This window comes from Osmerus mordax, chromosome 13, assembly GCF_038355195.1.
Source record: "Osmerus mordax isolate fOsmMor3 chromosome 13, fOsmMor3.pri, whole genome shotgun sequence".
Lineage (NCBI taxonomy): Eukaryota > Metazoa > Chordata > Actinopteri > Osmeriformes > Osmeridae > Osmerus > Osmerus mordax.
This window is the reverse complement of record NC_090062.1, coordinates 3,587,633-3,612,992: the sequence shown is the minus strand read 5'-3', so window position 1 is coordinate 3,612,992 and position 25,360 is coordinate 3,587,633. Positions and strand designations below refer to the sequence as shown.

The window sequence follows — 25,360 nt, the reverse complement described above, 5'->3', positions numbered from 1 at the left end:
TCCTCTGAAATTGCTTGGGCCGCAGGAATGTTAAACACTGACTCTGAGTCAGGGACATGAAAGGGTCTCCTCCTCCTTGCTCATCAAGAAGGCGCTGGCAGGGCCTGGCTCTCACTCATTACTGGACCAAACTAGCTTGGCTCTCAGCCTTCAGTATCCAAAGGGGGATATGGAAGGAGGACCATAAACAATGTCAAGTGTTCCACAACGCCAATAGGATTTCAGCTACACAACTCTAACAGCATGACGAACAGAAACAGGGGTCCTTCCCAGGCTGTCTATTCGTGTGCCTAAACCAAAAAAAAGGATCGAGATTATCATTGTTTCCGTATGAAGATCATTTGGTTCCGTTTTGATCTAAGGGTTAATGTTCACCGAGACTAAGCTCATTTGTTGACTTCAAGAACAGATTCTTTCATGGACTTGGTCAGACACAGTTGGGTTTCAGCTGATGCATTTAAGTGTGCAGCTTTGAGGCTTTCAAGTCTCAGACAAACGACCTCATCACCAGAGTGAGGCTCCAAACCACTAAAGTTCCTCATAGGTCAATGAAAACCTGCCCCACATGAAAAAATTTATCTGCAAAGAGTCTGACCAGTTAAATTTTTTTCGTCTGAATGGTAACATTCATGACAAATTAAATTTGAAAAGACAGAATAACACAACATTTAAATAATAGTAGTACAACAATGTGATACTCTTCAAACAACACCAAAAATACTACCGCCTAATATAGGTAAACATTGAGGATTTTTTTTTTTACAGCAGACTGAATGTTGAGCTCGGCTTGTTATCACATGGCGAAAAGAGGAATCACACTAGTTTTCTGAACTGGGATGTAGGTAATGTCTACAAGACTACAGTAAGAGACAAAAGGCAGTAACTGAATATACCAGAACACCAAAAGAGAAAATAACTAGCATGTGATCCCTACCCCTAACAACATTCTCAGGACATGTTAGAAACATTCCCAAATCCAAGACAAATAAATGATTTCCCGTCCATGTGGAACTCTCAAAAGGGGTCTAAACAAATTCAATGCCTGTGTGTTTTTCCTGCGGAGACCGCAGGGCCCACGTTGTGTTGTGCAGCCACATAAATCCACCCTATCCTCCAATGCTGACGATTCTGAATGAGGGGGAGGTCGCAGAGCAGTGTGTGTTTGTTTGTGTGTGTGTGTGGGGGCGGGGTGGTATTGGGGGGGGGGGGGGGGGGCGCACACATGTTTTTTACTGTCTGAGAAGGAAGAGAGCTTCACAGACAGGCAATGGGTGTCTATACTTGGGACGGCCCAGCTAGCATGTGAAGCTAACTGGCACACAGTGACGACTGTCGTCTCCTCTCACCTCTCCTGGAGTCTCTTGGGTGAGCTCCCGTCTGTCTTGGGCGCCCTCATCATGCTGGGGGCGGGCGTGGAGGGCAGGGGCGGGGGCGACTCGGAAGCGCCGCCGGCAGGCAGCCCGTTGCTCGGCGACGTGCCCTTGTGGTTCCGGTTGGCGTCGTACTCGAAGGTGCGTTTGGGTTTGGGCAGGGGGTTGACGGGCGTGCCCCCCGGGGTCAGCGGCGCGGGGGGGTCCGGGCTCTCTGAGCGGGTCGAGCTCACGCTGAACCTCTGTCTCAGTTTGGAGAGCTTGTCGGAGGAGGAGGGGGGGGGCGCATCCGGCTCTGTGGCCACCGAGCAGATACTGCTGCGCTTGCTGGTGCACGCGCTGTCTAGGTCGTCAATCCCGCCTATGGTGAAAGACTTCTGTCTGGCCTTGTCGGGCGCGTAGCAGTTATTGAGATACTGAGGAGGAGCCGGGCCGGGGCTCTCCTTCAGGGCTTGCTCGATCTTCTGTATCCTGTTGAGGACGGCAGATGTATCCTTGCGGGCGGAGAGGGAGCGCAGAAATATTCCAGAAGGTTCTTTCTTGCCTATCCTCTTCTGGAAGCGGCCCAGACCCTCCCTGTCCGAGGCAGCCTCTTCTTCCTCCGTCTCGGGGTAGGAGCACTCGGAGAAGGCCGTGCTCATCCTCCGGACCCCCTTGAAGTCGAAGGTTTTCTCGCTGCAGGGTGAGGACAGCAGGCTGGGGCAGCCCTCGCTGCCGCCGACGCGCTCGTTCCCGGGCCTCTTCTCCAGACACAGGCTCATCCTAGGCAGAGCCACCCTCCTGCACTCCCATTCCGAGATCTTCTTCCGTATGGTGGCCGAGGAGGCGCCTGGGGCCGGGCGGCTGAGAGAGAGGCTGCGCTTGTGGCCGTGGTTGGTCGACGGTCCCAGAGAGAGGGTGCTCCAGCTCAGGGGCCGGTCGCTCAGTCCATCCCCCCCGGGGAGCCGCTCCTGTTTCTGGGTGTCGTTCTGGGCCTCGTCCCCCTGCTCCTCCAGGCCAACCACAGGGGCGGCTGGGCCTGAGGGCTTGTAGATGGAGAGCTTGTTGTCCAGGCAGCTGATGCTCTTGGACTTAGCGAGGCGGTTGTGGGCGTCCCAGGCGGTGGACAGGGAGGCGCCGCTGCGCAGGCTGCCGGCCTTGATGCCCCAGCTGGCCTTCCCCAGCAGCCGGCCGTCGGTCCTCACGTATCTGCTCTGTTTCCCGGAGTCCTCGCCGTCGCTAAGTGGGGAGCGGTGCTGCCCCTGGGTGGCCGAGAGGATGGGAGGAGGCGACGCAGACTGGCACCTGCAACGAGATAAGAGGCGGAGGGGAGAGGAGGGGGGAAGGAGGGAGGGAGACGGGGTGTTAGAAAAAGTCCCTCCACCTGATAACGTTCCCTTATTTGTTCCCAAGTACCAAACGAAGAAATAGCCTCCTTCAGACCATTAAACAGCTTGAAAGAGATAGCTTTAAGGGCTTCCTAGAATTCCACTGAACCCTGCTGACTTCACATCGAGAGAAACTAAGTGTGGAATACCACTAGTTACCTCAGGTGTGTCGGGCCTGCCAGGGGGAAATCAATCATGTTTAATCTCACAAGGCAACAGAGCAAAACACTTCTCAGAGGAGAAAGAGAAGCAGGGGGAAATCTACAAAGCCTTCGTTTCTTTCTAAGATAATAGGCAACATGAAAACGTTGACCACTCATGTCTAATACCCAATGGAAAGCACCCAGCAATTTGACATAACTTTGGCAGTATGGGTTCCGTATGAAAGCCAAAGCAAATACTGATCGACAGTCAAAAATGCGTGTGTGGATTTTTCCACATAATTAAAATGATTTGGGTCGAATTTATACGGACCCCACACACAAAGACATGAGAAGCCACAACCACACAAACCTTACCTCCAGGCCGGCAGTATCTGTCGCCCTCAGAAGTTCAAGGTAGCTGCAGTGATTTTTTCCTGTTCTTCCCTTGTCTGCTCCTCACAGATCCACAGAGCTCAAGCCTGTCCCTGGCTCATCACTGACTAGCCCATTGTTCACCTCTCACGCACACGCTCAGACACACGCACACACACACAGGAAGCGTAACTGCTGTCGGCTGAACCATGTGAATCAGCACTCCGTTGACCTCATCGAGAGCTTCATCCAGAAAGAGACTGTTCCTCCTCATCCTCCCTCTGACTCTGCAGTCCTGACGGAGTCTCAGGGCTCGGTTCTCAGATTTGCTGCCAACGCTTGCGAAAGCCCAGCGTCGGGGATCTGATGTCACAGCGATGGTTAGAATAACAAGTGAGAGCTGGGAGGAGGGAGGGAGGGAGGGAGGGGGCTGAGACGGGGCTGTGATCCAGGGATGCAGGTTGGGACAGATCTCTTAGCACCTCCCTGCCCTGCCCTGCCTTCTTTTCACACGAGAGAGGAAAGGAGAGCGAGAGGGAGGGAGGGAGGACCTACGGACAGGCTGCACCTGGGAACCTGGAGGCCGAGGCCAGCAGCGCTGTGGTGGGTATGACTTCTGTCCTACTGCTCTGATACACACCCAACACCTCCAGGCCTCAGCTCACACAGACACCGTCTGTTATGGGGAGCATGTCATATATGACGTATGCAGCCGAGTTTTAGCCAGCAGATAGTAATCGTTCCTCGGTCATGGATTCAAATTCGGAATGATTGTGTTGAGCAATCAAAACGCTTCATGCCGTATAGTCACCACGGTAGTCACCGGACCTATACTCACCTTCTGTAAGTCAAGAAGCTTCCCATTTAACTTTCCATTAACCGTGCCAGTGGCTTGAGAGGAAAAGTCGATAGTTAGGTATACTAAACTAAACACACTTTGATTCCGCTATGTCAACAAAATTGGAGACACGATGTCATTGGCTGTCACAGGAAGAGTCATGAACGAAGTCAACCCAACAGTGGAATGTGACCGACGAATCCAACCCATCAATCAACAGTTAGTTATCAGTCCTTAAGGGGTTTATACGAACCAGTTCTGCTGCTGAGAACCACTCCAGCTGTGCTCTGAGGGAATAGAAAAAACAGCCCGGGTGGCTTTTCCTTTTGTGAATTCCTGGTTGCTAGCTCCATTGAGGAGGAGGAGAGAGAACCTGGCTAAGGAAGCTTGGTTTGGACTGCTGACAGTGAGAAAAATGAGGTCCTAGTTAGACATGATTCTCATTAGGCCTGCTTCAGAGACGAGGTTCATTCACAACCTTCGACCTGCATACATCATCGTACAGCAGCCCAGCACCGCTGTGGGGTTTGGGAGATCCAATTACCAAATGTCTCAAATGAAAAAGTGCAGTATAGTCTGCTAAATATGCAATATGGCCTAATAGGGAGAGTGCATGTGCACAGAGATGGGTTTTTAGTCCCATAGTTTCAAAACGCTCTACGGTATCATATGGTATCTATCATAACAGCATGCATAATCACACAAATTCACCATTTCATTTTGATGGCATTACTCTTCACAATAAGCCTTCAGTGCAGGAGGAGTTCTTTTCTTAAAGCCACTGCTCTGCAGAGGGAAATGGCATACGGAGGGGCCCATGAATCAAACTTAACTAAACACAGTGCAGCTGACAATGTACACCATAAATTCAAGCAAGGTTCTCGGTTGACGTACAAACAGCCTTTACACACTGTGATACGGCCTATACCACCCCAGTGACTAACTCAGTGTAATATCGCTGCTGATTTGTTTGGAATTGTGTCATATATCAGTTGGAATACCCCCTATGCACCCATCACACTATTATACCCAAATGTAAATTCAATCAGCCGTGACAAAATAGAGCAAGTTTCAGAAAGATTCCTCTTGGTCCGACTTGGCTGGAATGACTCCCACACAAAAGGAAAACATTGAGAGCAGAATTCTTTGGTCATTCCTGCCTGGTGGCGCTGGTGTCTGGGTCTGTGAGAGTGTTGTGGTGGTCAGGACGGGCCCAGAGAAAACACGCCCGGCCTGGCACTGGACAGGCTCAGCTGGGCCGGCCACACATGGATAGAGCAGGGTGCCAGTGGTGGGTTAGCTGCTGACTTCTGGCTCCTGGAGTCCATCGCTCTTCCAGGGCACATCAACCACAAGCCACTTCCTGTTTCAGGACCACGCCAATTCAGGAGGGAGGCCAGTAAGGCAAATAAATTGATAGATTTTTTGAAAAGAGAACGCATAAAAATTGACTTCCCCCTCCCCAAGTTCATAATGGTCTCGCTTCTCTTTCTCTCTCGTAAATGAGTTTTATTCCATTTGCTTTGACCTTTTTGTAGATTTATATCCAGCTTTTCCAGTGACTTCATTTGTTTTCTCAACGATTATCTTTTCTATTAAAAGAAGTGTCCATCACAAGCCCTTCACCCCTCCTGAATCTCATGAGAAATGGTCTCCTCAGCATTTTTCCTGCCAAGGAATGAGAGTGATTTGCTGCCTATTTATTTTTTCAACTCTGTGTAGCATAGCAGGACTGGTGGGAGGATAGGGAAGGGTTTAACACATGGTTGTCTGTTCATGCATAGATTACAGATCTTTATGTAGATCCCGGTTACTACATTTGAATTCACATTCGTTGTTTGGAGTTTTGTCCCGAGTAAATGAGGATGTATTCAAGTGAGCGCAGTTTCGTTCACGTAGTGAAACTGTCAGATGAGCAATAGATGTGAAGTGTCAGATTGGTCTTAGGTCAGGTGAAACCAACCTCTCCCCTTCGTCACCTCAGAATGTTCTCTGCAGGAGGGCAGGGCCAGCTATGAACACCCCAGACAAGGTGAGGTGGCACGACTCTGCAGGACTCGGCACAGAATGGTTTTCTCCTAAACAAATAGCTGTCAGAGGTGGTCATGTTCCAACTCCTCCAACTCCTCACCAGCAATGGTGCTCTCAGCGGGCCAGTGCACAATACAGTGCCAGCCAGCAGCTTAGCTAGTTTCCAACTGGCAGCCATGCTCATTCTTATCACTTAGGGGATCCAACCAAAACACACGCACACATACAGCCAAGTTTTACATTCAGTACATGTTCCACAGGGAAAGTGAACTTCCTAATACCGTACATTCAACACTCGAAGACGAAACGCTGAATGGTAATGGATTGCAACCATGGAAGTCTAAATCTTCCACTTCACATCTGAAATCCTTTACGAGCCTGTTCTCACGCTGGATGGAGCTTGAGGACAAGTCTGTGGACACGCTCGTACAGTGCGCACGAGTAGTGCCGTACGGGATGAAAGATATGACATGCAAGCCGAGACGACCGTAGCCAGCAATCTCATTATCAGAGCTTATTTGCTTCTCTCCTCCGGCAGGAATATGTAAGCTCTCACCATGTTCACTCAAACAATCCACACTTTAAGGAGACAAGAGTTTATAGCTGAAAGGGGGCCTTATTCCAGAAGTGTGCTTAACACAACACAGAAACTCTGCTTTACTGGAAGACTGAAGGAAATGAGACCGAAAACAGCAGCCTGTGTATATTACAAAGGAACATTGCATGAATAATAGCTGTGGTTTGATCATTTGCAGGGTTAGGATGCTGGATTTAAATGAGTTGTTTGGTTTATCAGTCAGGCAGCTTACAAGAATAACCTGAAGGAAAATCCAAACTGGTGCAACTGAGCACATAAGCACCTGTGCTGGGAAATGACCTCATAGAGGATGTTGGCAGCGTTCCTGTCAGTTCTCCGTCTCTCTCCCCAGTCAGATGATGTTACTGATGTTACTGACCTCTCTGGGATCATGTTACTGACCTCTCTGGGATAATGTTACAGATGTTACTGGTGTTACTGCTGTTACTGACCTCTCTGGGATAATGTTACTGCTGTTACTGACCTCTCTGGGATAATGTTACTGCTGTTACTGACCTCTCTGGGATAATGTTACTGCTGTTACTGGTGTTACTGCTGTTACTGACCTCTCTGGGATAATGTTACAGATGTTACTGACCTCTCTGGGATAATGTTACTGATGTTACTGGTGTTACTGCTGTTACTGACCTCTCTGGAATAATGTTACAGATGTTACTGACCTCTCTGGGATAATGTTACTGATGTTACTGGTGTTACTGCTGTTACTGACCTCTCTGGGATAATATTACTGATGTTACTGGTGTTACTGGTGTTACTGACCTCTCTGGGATAATGTTACTGATGTTACTTGTGTTACTGGTGTTACTGGTGTTACTGACCCCTCTGGGAGAATGTTACTGGTGTTACTGGTGTTGCCGGTGTTACTGACCTCTCTGGGATAATGTTACTGATGATACTGGTGTTACTGGTGTTACTGACCTCTCTGGGATAATGTTACTGATGTTACTGGTGTTGCCGGTGTTACTGACCTCTCTGGGATGTCGCGAGGTACTTTACAGACTCCTGATCGTGGTGCAGCCTTGGCACTCTTGTTGGCAGTCATCGTCTCTCTCAGACTGCCCGCTCATCTGAAGGGCAGACAGGCAGACAGAAGGGCATTAAACACCAGAGATATGAAGCACTAGCACAACAAGACCAGCCATTCAGTCTTGTAGAGTGCATCTGAGGAGAAGAGAATGGGACAGGTCACCTGTGACAGCCTGAAATACATGGGGAACAATGGACAGTAAGTCATGAATATCTACTAATGGGAAAATAGTTCTCGTAAACGAAGCATGACTTAAAATACGCATACTTGAATTAGACCGTGAACAAAGTAGGTCAATACGCTCAGTGCATATTTTGGCCAAAACCATGACAAATATGGACCTTATTCCCTACCATGGGAATGCCATACAGATATCAGATCCATGACTTCACTGGATTCCTAACTGTGTGAGTAAACACAGCAAACAACAGTTGGGACAGACAGGACTGTAGTTGGACTAAGGCTGTGTCCTCCAGACTCTACTCCACCACCTCGCTCCTCTCACACAGATGAATGGAAACGCGGTAATCATGAGGTCACGGCTCAGAGCTAAAATGGGCCCTGATGTCTGAAAACAGAGGACTAAATCCTTTGGTTACCACAGAAACAGCGGAATATTTCTGAAATCTTCTTGCCAATTGGAGAGGTTTCCGGGTTCTTGTTTAAAAGAACTATTCAATCTCAGTCTGTTGTTACCCCATAAATTCGGAGTGGATACGCATGTGAAAAAGGTGGATTTATATAAATGACAGAACAAGTTGTAGATGGTATTTTTGTAAACAGAAGAGATGAGCCAAATTTAACCGAGAAGACTCTCAAACCATCAAAGCAGTGTGTCTGCGTACGTGTGTACGTGTGTGTGTGTGTCTGCATGTGTGTGTACATGTGTGTATGTCCACAAAAGTGTCTGTGTTTGTATCATTCTTTGTTTGAGGGGAGCAGCCAAGATTAACAGACTTAAGTTGCTCTCTTGGCTCATTAAATGGTGATTGCTTTTTCCCATGAACGTGTTCACCTAGAGGAGCTGGGGGAAAAGTCCAGTGTTTTCGTTGCTGATATTAGTTTTATAAGCTGCGTAGGAGAGTGGTGGTTTCTGTCATGAAGGGGCCAGGACGCTAAACACAAGGCACATATTCTCACACGGGCTAAGAAACTCCCTTTAGTCAACATCAGATTCAATCATGTCTCTGCCTAATGAGTCAAATGTGATCAAGGATTTTTTGCTCACCACAAGATATTTAATGTTGTAATAAACATGTAGCAGGGAATGTTCAAAATTAGTCGCTTATTGTAGTTCACAGCTTCTCCTCCTTGCAAGACTGCATATTATGCAAGCTCAGAGGTCCAACGCCAGCAGGAACACCCTATAATTTAACCTCTTCCTCACCCTACACACTTCCTGGATGCTTAAGACCGCGCAGCCCCATTCTTAACCATTTCCTCCCTTCGAACCAGAGGCCATTCTCATCGTCACCCAGAAAGCGTCAAATAAATACAGCCTCGGTTCTTTAAACAAATCCACGGACTCCCTCTCCTTGGTTCTATTCACAGCGCCTGTTATGGCTTGAGGGGAGGTCGGGGGAGAGCACTGGGAGATCAGGGGTGGTGGATGGGAGAGCGCTCAGCCAGGTTTCCCTCAGAAGCCTCTTGTTTACAGGAAGTTGTTGTACGAGTGAGCGGGCCGGCCAGTGGCGGAGCGGAGCCCTATAGAGACAGATGAGGGGAGAGATGGCATTCCTGCTGTCAGCTATTTCCTGTTTCACTGGACCCAGAGCTAGAGGACAGGGCATATATCTTCATTTTGGTCTGGCGTAGGGAAAGGGAGTGCCTTGTGCCTGAGTGATCCTAAGAACTGCTCTTGTTGTTCTTGTGCTGTCAGTTGTCGTCAGTGTCGAGAAAGGTACCACTTTACTAAATGTGCCCAGGGTTTGCAGCAAAGTTGATGTTGAATTTCATACAGTGTATTAATTCTTACACAGAGAGAAATAAGGACCCAAAGGCATACTTGGTGTTACACCTATTACTCACGCCTGTATTCATAAAAGTCATTATCTACTTTAATGGGTGTTTCTTAAAAGAAAAGTAGAACATGAAAGCACATGAAATATTAGAGGACTTTTGGACAGGATATAAGATGTCTGAAAATATTGCTATTTCTGTGTAATACCTGTTCCAGCTAGATGAAATATTCAGTGGAGAGACCGTTTTTGCCAGTGAGGCTGAATATTTTCATGGACTTGCTGAAAGATACACAGCTGTATAAATACTATACTCTGTGCTTAAAAACATACTGGCTATTAAATCATTTTCAATTGTAACATCTGGGAAGCAAATACAGCATTCTTAAGAAAATAATTCAGATAAGTCATCAAGGTCACCACACCAATTAACAGTGAAACAGTACGGTGCTTCACTGCTGGCCCCAATGTTTTTCTACAGGGAATGTACAGAGAGATTAAAGGCAAACTCGATCTTGCTTCATATAAATTCTAATCAATACAGCTTCCAAGTGTAGCCATTCCTAACAAATCCTGTACATGACAAAATGTGCCATGACAAGTGACAGGAGGAAAGTCTACATGACGTAACAGAACCCCTTGTGCAACACAAGTCACGTTTCAGCTTGTTCTGCCCCAAACAGCCTTGCACCCAGGTCCAGGGTGACACGAGCACAGCTGATAAGGAACGTTGGTACACTCCACAGACAGTGTTCCATACGGTTCGACCCAGGCTAAACATTGCGGTTTGGCCTTTGAGGGAGCAGCTTTCTCCTTCTCAATCCACGTTTCTAGTGAATTTGGGCTACCACACATCTGCGGCGACTTACACGTTTCAAATGACAATCAAATTCAAATAGAAGAACAGGGAGAAATAGGTCAGAGAACTCACTGACGGCGTTAGCCAGCTGACTTCCTGACCACTGATCCCATCTCCTAACGCAGAACAACAAGCTGTAAACAACCGACTGAGCACACTCTGACCTACCTTTGAAGTATATCAAACCAGCCTTACCCTCCTGGGATGTCACAAGTAGAGGGAAGCTATCTATCAAATCTAGGTATTCTTCCTAATCTATTGTATACAGCTTATGGCTGAGAAGAATCATTCCTGTCAGGTCCTGACTGATATCTCCTGATGGTTAAATACAGTTAATAATCACTGGTGCAAGTGAAGGCAGGCAAGCCCAGGGAGAATATGTCATTCTCAAAGAACTACTTTGGACACAGTAAGACACTGGCAACTATTATAGATCTGAGCAATTTTTGAGAAATCCGCTTTCTTTGTGTTTCAACGTTTCATTCATGATGGAATGCACCTGTCAGATATTGATGCCAAATTTGGCTATTGACTTAACCCTCGCGCCAACTATTTACTTGACACTGAGTCGATCTCTGTAGGATTATGACAGAAGGAAGCTAACAGTTCTCTTCTCCCTGGGATGGCCTCCCACCTCTGGATTCTAGTCCAGTCATGCTGAGTCTACACGGCTGACAGCAGTCAGGATTTATACCCTCTCTGCCCCTCAGCAAGGGGTCTGGTGCCGGAAGTGACCTTGGGCTAAACTCCGACCCTGCCTGACTGGTGCTAATACACATTCTGGTGAACAGGACACTGGGGCCCAGGTCAGATTACTCAGTGGAGAAATCAATAGAGAACTAGAGAGGATACAATTTCTGGGGAAATTGTAGGGTGTGCTTGCTTGCGTCGGTTGCACAGGGGTCTGTATATTTTATATAAAAATGCATCGGGCCTACTTATTATTTATAAAGATTACATAGATTTAAAAGCATCTTTTTTTTGCTGCTCATTTACAACTCAAAATACGAGTGAAGTGTAGAATGAAATATGATGTCTTCTCATTTCCCCTGCAAGAGGCAGCTGACAGGCTGAATCAAAACGAATACATTTGGCAGACCGGTGTAAAAATTGACCTAATCTCTATGACTTAAACGTCCTTTTAAGTTGTCCCTTCTCGTGATATTTTCAGGCATTTAGCCTACTCATATTGCATTCATTCATTAATAAAGAACCCCCTTTGAAGATTATTCTACGACTTTACCGGCAGAAGATAGAATCGCGATTCAAACAGTACCATCTGCTAACTGAAAATATGCCCCCAAAAACGTAAATAAGCTTGACATTTATTTAGTGGAAAATCGCTCATTCATAAAAAGCTCACTGGTAGCGATCATTGTCAGTAACAACGCAAAATGCGATATAGCCCTGTGTGGAGAAGCTGCCCCGGTAAATTGTACTACTACAGTACAGTACTAGACTACTGCTGTGTTCGTCTTGGTAGCGATTGCGTTGGTTGAATTCGATTTAACGTTCCGTTGTACGGTTTAGGCTGAAATTAATTATTTTCATGAACAGATTGACAAAGTTTAGGCTGTGGCAATGAAGTTCAGGTTAGTAGTTAGATAGACTTTTGATTTAAGTAAGGGGAGTGCCGAACATTTTCTGTCGCCGTTTGACTTCCTAAACAGCTGTGTACTGTAGCTAGATGTTTTTGTAGTGTGTCTCGCGTAAGCTACAGCGTTGCAGTGAGCTACACTGGTTTGAAACCACAGGTAATGGTAATTTCACCAACAAATCGTTTTCTAATGTCATAATAAATCCTACAACGAAAATGTATATGTGAGGAATGTTTATTTTAACGATTGAAAACAGATAACGCTACATCATAGACCACTGTAGTATGTGTTGCCCGGGCAACACAGGCTAACGTCATGATGCTAATACTTCAGTGAAATAGTAGACTACTGTTTCCGAAAGTAGATGTACTTCCTTAATAATATCAGCTTATATTGTACATTACACATCACAATTGTGTGTCATATCACAAAGTAAAATGAGTAAATAGTTATCACCCTGGCCTCTTCTCTTGTGGCGTTTCTGCAGCTGCCTTGCAGTAAAGCTATAGTTAGCTTAGCTATCCCCCAAGTTAACAGATGCTAAACGAATGTTCTGGCAAAGGTAGTCACGCGTGTTTTTTGTGACGTTAGTGACGCAGTGACGTTAGTAACGTCAGTGACTGTGGCTAGCAAATTAGCCACCGTTAGCTTCACTTTTCGCCACAAAAACTTAACTTACGCTTAAACCATGCAACGGAACGTAAATTCCAATAGAAGCAACTCAATCGCTACCAAGACGAAACTTTTGACACCTACGTTGTCTATGTAGGCCAAATATTGACTGAGTTTTAGGGGGGCAAAAAGAAATAAAAAAAATAATAATAATATATATGTGAGAGAACAAAGGTTGTGCTCTCGCCGAAGGCTTGAGCACACCCAATAACATTCGCTCCTTAATAATGTTCATTTTACTACCTGTGACCTACCCAACCTAGAACAGGATTGGCCAGTCATGCTAATGTTCCTCATTGGTTCTGAGGAAACAATCCCATGTCGAGTGTAATCTTGTAATCGTTATTTGATACCTCTCTTCTAGTGAAACCAGTCACTTAACAAAATGCTGAAGACATAGGCTTCTGTTTACCAGTGCAAAACTTGGCTTGCATCTGGGTCTACTTTATTCAAACCGTCTCATTCCTATAGGTGTTATTATAAACCCTTTCACTCAGTCTCTTGCCAGCAAAGTTAGCTCACTCATGTTCCAGCGTCTTCACTTACTGTCGACATGCCCTGAATGCCAGCCCTAAAACTAACAGCTCATAACTGTCACTTCATAGCTCAACCAAATGAATACAGGCCAACATCTGGGCAAGAAACATCACAATTAAAGGAAATCTGAATTTTCCTCTGGTCTGAGAGTATCTTACAGTATAGAATTACATCATAAACTGGGCTTGTTTAAGAGTATTAGATCATATGGATTATTTAACAGTCTCCGATCTATAAAATGCAGTTCAAAGAAAAGAGGTCTAATTCAAATTCTACACTTCTGAGCCTCAGCGTGGCTCATCTGAAAAGCAATATCTAAGAAACAGACCGTGATGAACAGTCTAGAGTTTGAGCAGTTTAATATTCATGAGGAACGTGTCTCTGAGACACTTAAAGATGTAACAGAGAAGAGCTTTGTGTTCAGCCCATCTAAGCAGATGTGGTTAAAAAGTAAGCCCTTTATCGGGTGACTGAAATTCACATATAACGTTGTCTGTGTGCATGTGTGTGTGTGTGTGTAGCCACAGGGTGGAATGTCCACAGGTCAGAGGTCCCTAGCGTCTCTGCACTAACAGGTCAACTGTCCCATAGAACTGTTCGTCATGCACAGGTATGCGCTAATATTTGCCCTGTCAATCAAGGTCAACATTCAACACATCCAAAGGTTGGGTGAATGAACAGGAGCGCGACAGAAACACCTGGGTCCAATGATAAGGTCTTCTTTTTCATCCAACAAAGACTACACTCAACTATGTGCACACTCAACACCTGGCACTCACTGACATGGTGGATACTGTAGTCTGATTTGGTGAACACTGCACTTTTCCATGGTCTGGGATTGTGAAAACGTATTCCAGATTCTTCTCCCATAAGGCAGAACCACTGTTAAAATCTCCTGAAGAGCCGCCTCTGCTTCTGATTTCCATACCCCGCCACATCCCCATCAAAAAGCAAGCAACAGACACAATGGCCTCCAAAAATAGAAGCAGTTAGTGTTCTAATTCCGATTTTCCCCTCCCTTGTCTGCTACACCTCTCCTCCACCTCTCTGGAAGATTCTGCTGATCAGCATGCTGACTCCAAGGCCTTCAAACCACCATGGATCTGTCTTACAGGCAACAAGCCAGAACGGGGTACGGAATGCTCTGTAGACTCTCAACTCTTTCCAGACGTCATAGCCCGATGAAGAACATGACTGAATGGGTAGAACTGTACTGTACCCAGGCTGGGTTCAGAACCTCTTCAGGATGACCCATTTCTCAGAGACAAGTACAGATTTGGAAGTGTCTCAGCCAGGAGGAGAGTTCAAGAGTGGGAATTGAGTTACTATATAAATATATACGTTAAAGAGGAAGCAAGGACCTGCACTGGACACTCAAACCCTAACATAACATCATATGGTTTTTATAAAGCCCTTTACACGGACTTTACATGTGATGCGTGTTACATGCTGCTTGTCGTCATGGAGCAAGCACGTAGTGTTTAGGTTGAGAAGAGCAAAAATGACAGATATCTCTGTTGACAAGCATGATTTCAGAGGGGTCCTTCAACCTGAATCTATGGCTCTCTGGTGGTAATTAACGTCAGTAGTCAGCCCTGTCTCTCACACAGGCAACAGGAGAGGCTGGTTTTTGTCTCCTTTTGACTTGAGTTTCAGTGCCAGGGGTGAGGAGACCACTGGGTTTCCTGAGCCAGAAGAATGGTCTGTGGCTCGAGGGATGGTTGTTTTTTCGGAGGGCTGTCTGTGCCAGTCTCACACTGTCCGTTCTCACTCCTGGACAGGGGGCACCCCAAGTTGACGCTGCTGAAAGCAGCTGCACACACACCAGCACAATACCCACAGGTCCATGCCACTGTAGCCCTGGCTCAACTTGCCAGATGGAACCCATTCTTAAAGAGACCCTTTTCATCTCCCTTTCTTTCTTTCTTTTCTTTCTCTCTATCGCTCTGTCAGTCGTTCAGCTGCTTACAGTTCCCTCCTTTTCAAGGCAATAATAGCAGACTTGCTCTTTGTGGAAACGAGAGGAGAAAGAAAAAGGTCTGTGCAACCTGGTTATGAGCATGCACAGCTGTCGAGGCTGGCATGTGGAAAACAGGCTTATGTCCATAGGAGCTGCTACAGGGGGTTAGGATGTGTGTCACACTCATGACTTTTGACACACAGGCATTGACTTTACAAGGAATGAGGAAAGCAGGAGGGCCGGTATCTAAAATCCAGATTTAAGCCGGGCTTTTTTTCTCTAGCCCAAATAACAATGGCCGGAGATCTCGGTAGGAGTTAAAACATCATTCCTTTTTCCCACGTTTATTCGTGACCAAAATGTTGTTATGCTACAGAATTAGCAAGTAAATCCAGTATCATTTGTAGCTAAGGTGTCAACTTCCCTGCAGTTCAGGAAGTTTACCTTATAAAGAGCCTTCGCATGGCAAGTGAGCTTCAAAGAATGCACCAGCCATCCTGAATATCCATTCGACAGGTGTTTAAGTCCCTAGGAAAGACACTTAAGGCAACATTGGGAGTATTTGCAATCCTAACGTTTAACAAGGAGGACATGGGATTGGTGCTATTTGAACAGGGAGACACTCAGACAGTGCCCCACCTATCACTTGAGACGGAGTAGAGTGCCGCACACATCAACAGTGGATAAAAGGTGTCTCCTTCCCTCCAAACCAAAACACACGACAGGAAGTGACATACGGTGTCGAACATGTTCCTGTGGTAACAAAGGCCGGATGAACAAGAGAAGGGAGTAGACTGGGTAATGGAGGACAGGGTCCAAGACGACGCTCATTAAGTCAAATGAACTGTACCTTTCCAGGTGAACTACAAAAAGTTACTAAAGTTTAAAGTGAAGTTAACATTAAAGATGACCGTAGGCTGTGTTTTGCTCACGCTCGCTGTGGGCCTAATATGCAAACGCCAGAGATGAAATGAACTTGAGGAGGAACAGCAGGGCGACAGACTGGAGTCAGCACAAGTGATGCTCCACTGACTTTCAACACAAGTTCCAACTGATGTTCCAACTTCTGGTCATCGTTCAGAGCAGGTTTGGCCTCAGTCTACTGAACACAACATTGTGTGATCGAAAGAATCGGGTCAAACGAGACATAACAGCAAGCTACTTGATAGATAATAACAGATCGGCATCTATAATAACAAAAAAGTATCATCTTGAACTGGGCTGTTATGTTACCACTCACAATGAATATGAAGATTAGGCTCTAAGGTTAAACATAGACTCAGACCTGGTTGTTTTCTGGCCTGGGTTCCCAGAGACATGGCTGTACTTGATCACAAGGTTCCTCATGAGCCTCCGACCACAGAGGGAGCAACAACACCATCATTGATGTTGATGAAGACTGAGGCCCTGTTCAAGACCCTTCGACACTGTATCACAATTAGTAGTTCTGATAAAGGGACTGTGGGATGGTTACCATGACTAGGCCTAGATCAACTTTCTGAAATGATAATATTAATATACAGATGTGTACTATGACAGAGGACAGGGGAGGCGTGAAAGCTATTGGTGTGGTGACTAGGGTGGGCCTGACATGGGCATGCTGTAGATCACCCATTAATTGTGTATCGGCTAATAAACATAAAAATGTCTGATAATGACAGCTTGAAGCATCTGTTGACATCCCACCCTCCTCACCCCTGTTACACAAGCCCTGGACAGGGAACAGAGAGGGGCCTCCCCAGCTTTGTGCTGACAACCCAGTCCTGCTGGAAGGAGAGGTCATTGTTAGATGTGCACAATAGACACTCTGTTCATGGAAAGTTGAAGAAAAAGGGCTTGCAGCTGCAGGGTCTGTATTTGGAGTGATAGCAGGAGGCCCAGGCAGAAGTGTATCTTTGCAGAGATGCCCCTCTGAGATTAGAAAAAAAGAGAGAGTACAGTTCTAGCTGAAACCTGGTATTTAACGCTTCTTAAATTATCGCGTGTTATACAGAGGATGCTAGTTTGCCAGTTAGAAGTTGGCCAGCTACATATGATAAGAAGAAAAAAACAAAGACAAAAAAAACGTGATCATCATAAGAGATGGCTGTATTTAATGTAGAACTGCATATCGGAAAGTTGTTTCAGACCTATGTCTGCGTTACATTTGATATTTCATATTCGTGCAGCCGCTAAAATGGACTGCCAATGGTAAGCGAGAAGTGTACATTCGGACAATATAGCTCCACGATACATCGTGCCCGCAACAAATTAACAAGCGATTAACTTTACTGTACCTCAAAGTAGCGCCTCTCTTCCATGATCATCTTCAAAGTAGAATTTCCTATTCAATGGAATTGCAATCCGTAACTTAAATTGCTAGAAAACTCGAATAGCCTATATGTTGGAAACCTGCCTCTTACTCATAGATTTGGACTGGGAGTCATGTCTCCCTAACCAAAACTCTCTCCCTCTCTCTCGGTCTCCTTGAGCTTGCTGGAGAGGCGTGGGCTGGACTTGTTTCTATGGAGATAGATTGTTTGCCCCCCACTTCACTCTGGATTTGGCGCTGTTCCCCTCAGTCCCACGAGTTTCCACAGGCTCTCTTGTCTATTGTATGCAGCTGAGGTGGAGTCTATAGAGTTTCTCAGGAAGGCCTTTAGTATATGTCCTTTAGTGTCATGATCAAGTTGTCCACATTCTGGATCTGTTTCACACAACAATTCAGAGTACTAAACTATTCAAGGTAAAATGTTTATATGAAATATTGTATGGGGATGTGATAAAGTCAACTTCAAATGTAATAATCAAGAGACCAGTAAAATACCTGCTATCAGAAGTTCTGTGTGCAAACTGTGTGGCCATATATGAACACATATTGAAGCAGCACACCTTTCTTAATGTATTAGCTGATGTTATTCCCTATGGGATTACAGTGTAAAGGTCACTGTCTGGTTGGTTTAATGAGAACGATGTGGCTGGGCTTGGGGCTTAATCTCTTGTTCAGTCATCCCAACACACTGGGAAACAACATGTTGTCCGGACTAAACAATCCCCAAGGGAATATGAGCACTGTTAGGAAGATCACCATACCCAAAGAATGTGTCTGTTTTTCGCTTCCTTAAGTGTGGGGCCACATCCAAGCAAAACAGACTCATTTGCAATCACTGTGGTTTGAAGGAATCATACCATGCAATGTTTGTGTCCACATTTGTAGGGCCATCAAGTTAAACTAACAAGCACATATGCAGATCAATTTAGAAATGTTTTTAGACATAAAAACGGTATGGTATTTAGAGCAAAAGAGAAAGGCACGCTATCGCCCTACAGCACTGGCAGTTTATGAAATCCTTTTCCCACAAAACAACTCGACTCAAAAGAATTCCAGTGTCTCCTCTCCTTGATCATGAGCACGTTGTCCACACTGTGGTCTAATTCAGTCCGTCCACTGGGACATCCTTTCACCCGACAGACTTGGGAACAGGGGAAGTCGCAAAACACACGCATACGTCATCACAGCACATAACATCAGATTTGCAGGACATCCACTGTCTTGTCACTGTGTAACTTCCCTCTGAGCTCTCCTCTCATACATTCTAAAGCCTCATGGAAGGACTCCAAGTAACTGACCGGACTGAAGACACAACATAGCTCAGTGGAACGCATGCATTGTGAGACAAAGGGAAACTTACATGCTCCATTTTGTTGAACGCACAACCCAAACTAAACTTGATACTTCTGGAATGTTCCCTGCTATCGAGCAGCACTGCCTTCAGGGTTAATTCTCTGTACATATGCTACCTTGCTCTTGCTGTAGCATAACTTGGGAAACTCAGCCAGTAAAATTTCAACTTTCATTGACAAATCCTTTTCTTCTGGTCATAGAATGATTGGTGCTTGTCTAGTGCTAGATTCTACAGAGATTCTAACCCATTTTAATGCTTGGCCTCAGGAATTTGTCCACTGAGCTTTAAATGCTATAAATCTGTTTCAAAATAATCTCCCCAAAGCCCCCAACTGTCTACCTTTTACACCTGTTAAAGCCATTTAGAAAGAAAGAAAAACACACGCAGCATACACTAAATGAATAAACTCAATGTTGTGTACATTTGTGAAGGATACATTGGCCATGTTGAGGAAACCCACAAAAGCCCCAGAACTTTTCAACAGTATCAACAGTACTTTGCAGTGTTATATTCAGTATTCACCACACCCTTACCACAAAATATTCCTGTGAGATTCTGTCCTCCGGCATGTGGAGATTTTAAATAGCTTAAGGTCAGCAGGTCAAGGGAGCTATGGAAATGAGGATGGTCAAACCCAAGTCGCAGTTTGAGAGCCTCAGAGCTGAAAACAGCACTGGGAGAGAATTTATCTTATCTGCTGCCCACCATCATGTACTGTAGGTATTGTTTCTTTTAGTGCACAGCATATTCCATTTCAAGACAGATCCTGAGGCAAACGTCAGTGTCAAGTCCTATCAGGTTGGAGCACCAATTCAGAACTTGTGCCTCAAGCCAGCAATACAGTAAACCAACAATGAGGGAGGGGACGAGACCCATCAGCGCTTTTTTCCTTTTCAGTTTTCTTTGTAGTTTACCTGTGGAAAACCACACATCAGCAGGGCCTCTAGGAAGAAAAAAAACGTACACAAATAGTACTGAATGGTAGAGAACTCACGTATTTTGTCAATCAGTCAGTTAGTCATCCACTGACATGTATTGTACACGTGCGTCATGATAGGATTTCTATTCAGTGAATAGGAGACAAATACAGATGTAGGAACCCCTTTAGTAGAACAGAGACATCTATGCTGTTCCGAACGTGTTTGATTATGCATACTGCTAATAAGTGCTGCAGCCCCAGGCCCCACTAAAGCGTATTTTGGTTGTGTTCTTCATATGGACTCCATTTGGAGTCAGTGACCCATGGGAAGCACTGCAACAAAAGCCATCCATGAGACTTTGAAAACAGTTGCTACTGCAGTTTCCATGAACAAATATCTCCATTGGATTCATTGAATTCATGAATTATGAATTCATTCATAGGATGTGTCTCGGTCGTTCCTTGATCACCCAATACGTTTCGCTTGTTGGTGTCGATACGGTGTGAACTGAGGTCACTGTGTACAGTATTCATGTGCAGAGAGGATACCTGTAGCCTGAGGGCCCTTGTCTCCATCACTTCAATGTGTTCATGTTATTATAGTTGTCAACCTTACAGTTTGGAAGGACAGAGACATGAAGCACATTGGCTTCATTCTTGGACAAATACATTCCTAAGAATTAAAGGATTGGGGAATAAAAAATGGAGCAATAATATAACACTTGATGTTTACTCCTGTGACAATACCACCACTCATTATGAACAAAGTAGCAAACAAAGTATATGTTTCTTGATTCATGATTCAATCATTAAAAGCCATTATTATGCAGTTCAAGAAGTAAGGGGTAGTCCCCTAGTTCCACTTCGAGCACACACATCAGAGTAACTGTATCAGAAGGTCAGATAACCTCCGCTATCTTGAGTTCTGTGGCATTAAAATATTTCCCTCCAGAGCACAGCAGTCATAATAGCGGCCTACACAATGAAAGCTCTTCAACAGTCTTTGAGTGAAGAACTCCAAGAGGATAATGGTTGACTATGACAGAACCACTTCATGCATGATTTGCAAGATTTAGCTGGGATAGTACTGATTGGAGCAGATAGCATCTATATAATATTCCCCAAAATATCAGATGTCAAATTGTAACAAAAAGTGTAGTTTGATCATTCAAGAAGGCGACTGTAACAAAGGCAGACAACCAACCGAGTAATTCCAGTTGAGGCCAAAGACATCAATAAAAAGGACTAAAGCGCCCCCTACCGTTCACGATATAACACGGTTGATTGGATATAGTTCAGTATTTTGCTATTACTGTAAAACCAATCCTTAAGAGTATCAATATTGCATTTTAAAGTGAATATACAAATAACAGGAAACAACAAACCACAACCTATGAAATATAAAAAGTTTTGAAAATCTTTCGTTCAATCGAATATTACACAAACTTCTCATTAGGTGCTGAATTGGAACCACCCAGACTATTCTAATGTATGGTTTTCTTAAGCAAGTAATTAGGGATATACTCAATGAAATGCACCTCACCAGTTTTTTTCTGTTTTGGGCGGTTTTCTGTTCAACAGTCCATTCTTGACAGCAAAACTGCAGCTCTCAAACCGAGTACATTCTGATTTCTGCGCAGACTAATCTTGTCTGTATAACGGCATGGAATGAAGAAAAAATGAAAAAATGGAGAGAACAGGAAACGATGACGGCCACTCTGTGAAAGTCATTCGGGTTAATGATATTAACTATACAACCCATTTCAGTACTTCTAAACATGTTTAAATCTTTTTATTTATTTAACTATAACAACAACATTATGTGATATTGACAAACAATGCTCTTTTCTGATAGCCGTTAATAGTTTCTTGATTTTTGTGGTCTGATCTCTGTTCATAACTTTTGATAGTTGTAGCCTAATCCTACAATTCCAAAGAATAATTTAGCCGCAATCAGCAATGGCGGATTCCTCCTCAAAATTGCAAAATATGGTGCGATTGACATGTCTGCATTCACCGTGAACCTACACTCTACTAGCACACTGAGACACAGGCAGTGTTATGCTTCAAAAGTGTGTTTGAGTGATTCCACAATGACGAGTAACGTGAATGGGACTTTATCCAGTGTCCAATAAAGTCTTGCAACTTAGATAGGCTATGGAAAGTTTTGAGTGAGGAACAGAGGGGTTCAACTTGCAGTGGCCTCTTAAAATGAATTCTGTTCCACACTCAAAATTCTCCTTCCCAACCTTTTTGGAAAGTAAAGACAAAGTTGCAGTGGTCTCTTAATTTTTTTCCGGAGCTGTAGACTAGTATCAAATGAATGGCCAATGTCCAGAAGTTGCCATTCATTTGATACTATATCTGGACAAAATGTCAGCTTTCTGGACACTGGCTATTCATTTGATACTACGGTATATCTGGACAAAATGTCAGCCTTCTGGACACTCATCATCACCAGATGCATCACAGGCACTGCACTATCTATAATTCCAGGAATGTGTGTGTGCCACCAATTTTATCACGGCCACTATGCACTATCTATACTTCAAGGAATTTGTGTTTCACTGACATCTTAATCACTGACTGCATCAGAGCACTGTGCACTAGTCCTAATTAATGATAGATTTTTCTCATACGTTTTTTATCTCAGATGTTGCCTCCCGGTGGACAAACTTCAGGAGAAAACTACAAGTAGCCTATTTTGTACAACTGCTTACATTTTACATCTGTATTTGAATAAAACACTGCCAAAATATTTCACAAATTTATTTCAAAATTGAAGGTATCACAGATACAAGAGTTAAGAACACTTTCATTAAATCAACCCAATATATCAGTTAGCCGCACATTTGCAACCATCCACCTACCACCAATATCTAACAGTCTTCACAATCCAGTGGTATTGACACATGGTCATATAAATGCTGTCTAATGTAAGTATGAGACAATGCAAGTTATGCAGAGAACTAAAAGAGAATTTGGGATTGGTGTCAGATTCATCTTAATTAAGGAATGAGAGCTCAAGGGATGACAAGCACAGCACACAAAATGTGTGTAGACAGTGACACTGGGATCTGTCTACAATAACAGGCATCTTTTGGAGTTATTGGAATAGGCCTATATATGATTTCGCACTATTATGAAATGACGACATTGCATGATATATTTTCATCCTATATAATGCACACCGGATTCCCTCAAATAATATGGAAATATGACAGGAGTGTTTACAACAATGCAAGCAAATGACCAGTTGCCTGTAAATTTACTGTAGATAGTTAAAAGCGTCCAAGTAGGTTCATACAGGAAATAGGACTTCAAATAAAACATGCATTTTGAAAGTATATATTACAAAACATTTCTTATGAATTGTTTGTGATTTCCCCAACAGGAGATTTTTTGTAGACATTATTACCTTGATGTTCATTTTGCTGTTAGAAACTGCAACATATACTCCAATTTTATACAACTTGACATTAACTATCAGCCAAGATAAACATAAGCTTGTGCAAATTGCTAGAATTATCCATTGGAGAGTGAAAGACTGCTATTTGCCGTGACAAATTATGCTTCCTTATATTATTAGTAAATAAGACAGATCCCTAATACAATATTATACACTGGCAGTATGTTGAAGATCTCTGATCAAAACACCACAATGTAGCCAATCTGACAGAGATCCTTCACTATGATCACTTCCCAAACACATATTATCATACACAATGAAGCACAGTTCCAAATGAGCAATCATTCACAAATGAGGATGCAAGTCTAGGATATTCGGGAGGAATCAGACAGAAGAGAGAGGGGGGGCTCAGTCACAGTGAATTTGCTTCTTCCAGTGCCTTCATTTCCTACAAGGCCTGTTTAGCTGAGCACCACATGGCGGTCGAACACAGACTTCCTCTGCTCCTGGACCTGCCTCCTCCAGCGCTGCTGAGCGTGCTCCACTTTGTTCAACATGTTGGGCCGCGACTGAGAACGAGACAACACGTTGTGGGCGTTAGCGAACGGCTGCTGGTCCTACATGAGACGCACACAGAAGAACACATGTCAGAAGCACGATCAGCCTAGCAAGTTCCCTCATCCCGATCCCTTCGCCGACATGGTCAATACAAATGCACATACCCCAACGTCATCATCGCTCTGGATGAGCTGGGAGTGTCCAAACAGCCTCCTCTTCAACATGGGCTCCAGCAGGGTCAGGTACACCATGTAGAGCAGCAGCAGGCCCAAAATAGACAAGTAGAGGATAATGGTCACCTGGAACAGAGTAGACATGTACATCATGGTTAGCCCTGACTATAACGCTATTATAATTGTCAAAGAATGTTATAGAATGTGTTGTAGTGTCACTTTAACAACCTATAGTCTGTGTGTGTAATAACTCAACTTAATTAAATATCGACTAACCCCACACTGAACTTACTTTAATGGTTCCAGAGCTTCTTTCCTCATATTTGCATTCACAACGTAAGCAGTATGCCTCCACATCGTTGCCATCAACTGGCATTGGCTCCACAACATGCAGACAGTTACTAGGGGTGAATACAAACTCAATATCACTGGTTTACAGTAGTTAAAGCAGAGAACAACAAGCCTGGGAAGGGTTTACAGGAAATTAGTCAAAGGCACAAACAGAAAAGTAAAGATGCTGTATTGGTACATGTTTTCTTTTTTATTGTTGGCATGTTTGTATTTGTGGCAGTGTTCGTGTTGACGTACCAATCCTTCAATGAAACATTTTGCTTGTAGATCCGTCCTTCTACTTCTCTGTAGGGTGGACAGATGCATTTACATCGGATGTCTTCTGAATTCTAGGGGATCAGAATAATAATATAAGATTAATTATATAATTATATTGATAGTTAGTTAGTTAACTGCGACAGACAGGGACGAGATACCACAGTCAACCACAAAACGACTCAAACGGCCGATTGCCTTTTCTTAAACGAAGCTAACATCAAACGATAGCAGGTTAAGGCTAGTAGCTAAGATAGCTACGTTACAGTACCCCAGTACTCGTGTAAACTGACTGTATCTAGCGAACTAATTTTACAGTTAAGATGTTACATTCCAATAATGTGCGTTTTAAATATACATGCGATTGCAATTAAAAATCAATATAGTTCTAGCATCCTAGCCTAGCTTGCCTTGGCATCCGATGTCTGTGTTGACATAAGTAGAAAACAAACAACAACTGAGAGCAGTTGGACAGCGACGGAAGACACCATTTTCCTTTGTTTCGATTCGAGAATACTTGTTTGGTCGTATATGGCGAAATTTACCTGCAAAATACTTATACTAAGATATTACTATGAACCAACTGTAAAGACTTAGGAGCCCACAACTAGCAAGCCAGCTAGCTAAAACCTAATCAGCTGACTACAGGCGCGTCTTCCTGTGTCCATGAATAATATCCCCGTTAGTACGGTACAACCGG

The 25,360-nt window shown here is 44.3% G+C and overlaps 2 protein-coding genes across 4 annotated transcripts in view; both read right to left on the bottom strand.

The window, feature by feature from the left end:
- dennd2b (DENN domain containing 2B) overlaps positions 1 to 21,499 on the bottom strand; it is a 44,808-nt gene extending 23,309 nt beyond the window's left edge. Inside the window, exons 1-3 of one of the 2 annotated variants that reach the window (XM_067248762.1) lie at positions 21,458 to 21,499; positions 7,688 to 7,786; positions 1,347 to 2,654 (exon numbers count right to left, since the gene is read on the bottom strand). In XM_067248762.1, coding sequence (XP_067104863.1) covers positions 1,347 to 2,654; positions 7,688 to 7,761 — 1,382 coding nt within the window. In that variant the 5' untranslated portion in view covers positions 7,762 to 7,786; positions 21,458 to 21,499. Of the gene's footprint in view, positions 1 to 1,346; positions 2,655 to 7,687; positions 7,787 to 17,606; positions 17,756 to 21,457 lie in introns of those variants that run through there. The other variant, XM_067248761.1, reaches the window with a different exon arrangement.
- A 1,644-nt stretch (positions 21,500 to 23,143) lies between these two features.
- On the bottom strand, positions 23,144 to 25,313 carry tmem9b (TMEM9 domain family, member B). 2 transcript variants are annotated; one of them, XM_067248808.1, is made up of 5 exons: positions 25,071 to 25,313; positions 24,643 to 24,734; positions 24,347 to 24,455; positions 24,046 to 24,180; positions 23,144 to 23,940 (listed from the first exon to the last, which is right to left on the bottom strand). In XM_067248808.1, the coding sequence occupies exons 1-5, from the start codon at positions 25,149 to 25,151 to the stop codon at positions 23,785 to 23,787; spliced, it is 573 nt and encodes a 190-aa protein (XP_067104909.1). In that variant the 5' UTR covers positions 25,152 to 25,313; the 3' UTR covers positions 23,144 to 23,784. The 2 variants fall into 2 exon arrangements, with proteins under 2 accessions (XP_067104909.1, XP_067104908.1); XM_067248807.1 differs by having other exon boundaries at positions 23,354 to 23,892; positions 25,071 to 25,311.
- Between the last annotated feature and the right edge of the window lie 47 nt (positions 25,314 to 25,360).

Excerpts from the sequence above, each read along its gene's own strand:
- tmem9b (XM_067248808.1), bottom strand. The coding sequence starts at position 25,151 with ATGGTGTCTTCCGTCGCTGTCCAACTGCTCTCAGTTGTTGTTTGTTTT. Across the intron at positions 24,456-24,642 it reads AATGTTTCATTGAAGGATTG|TAACTGTCTGCATGTTGTGG; the intron begins GTACGTCAACAC and ends ATTCACCCCTAG. Across the intron at positions 23,941-24,045 it reads AGAGCGATGATGACGTTGGG|GACCAGCAGCCGTTCGCTAA; the intron begins GTATGTGCATTT and ends CGTCTCATGTAG.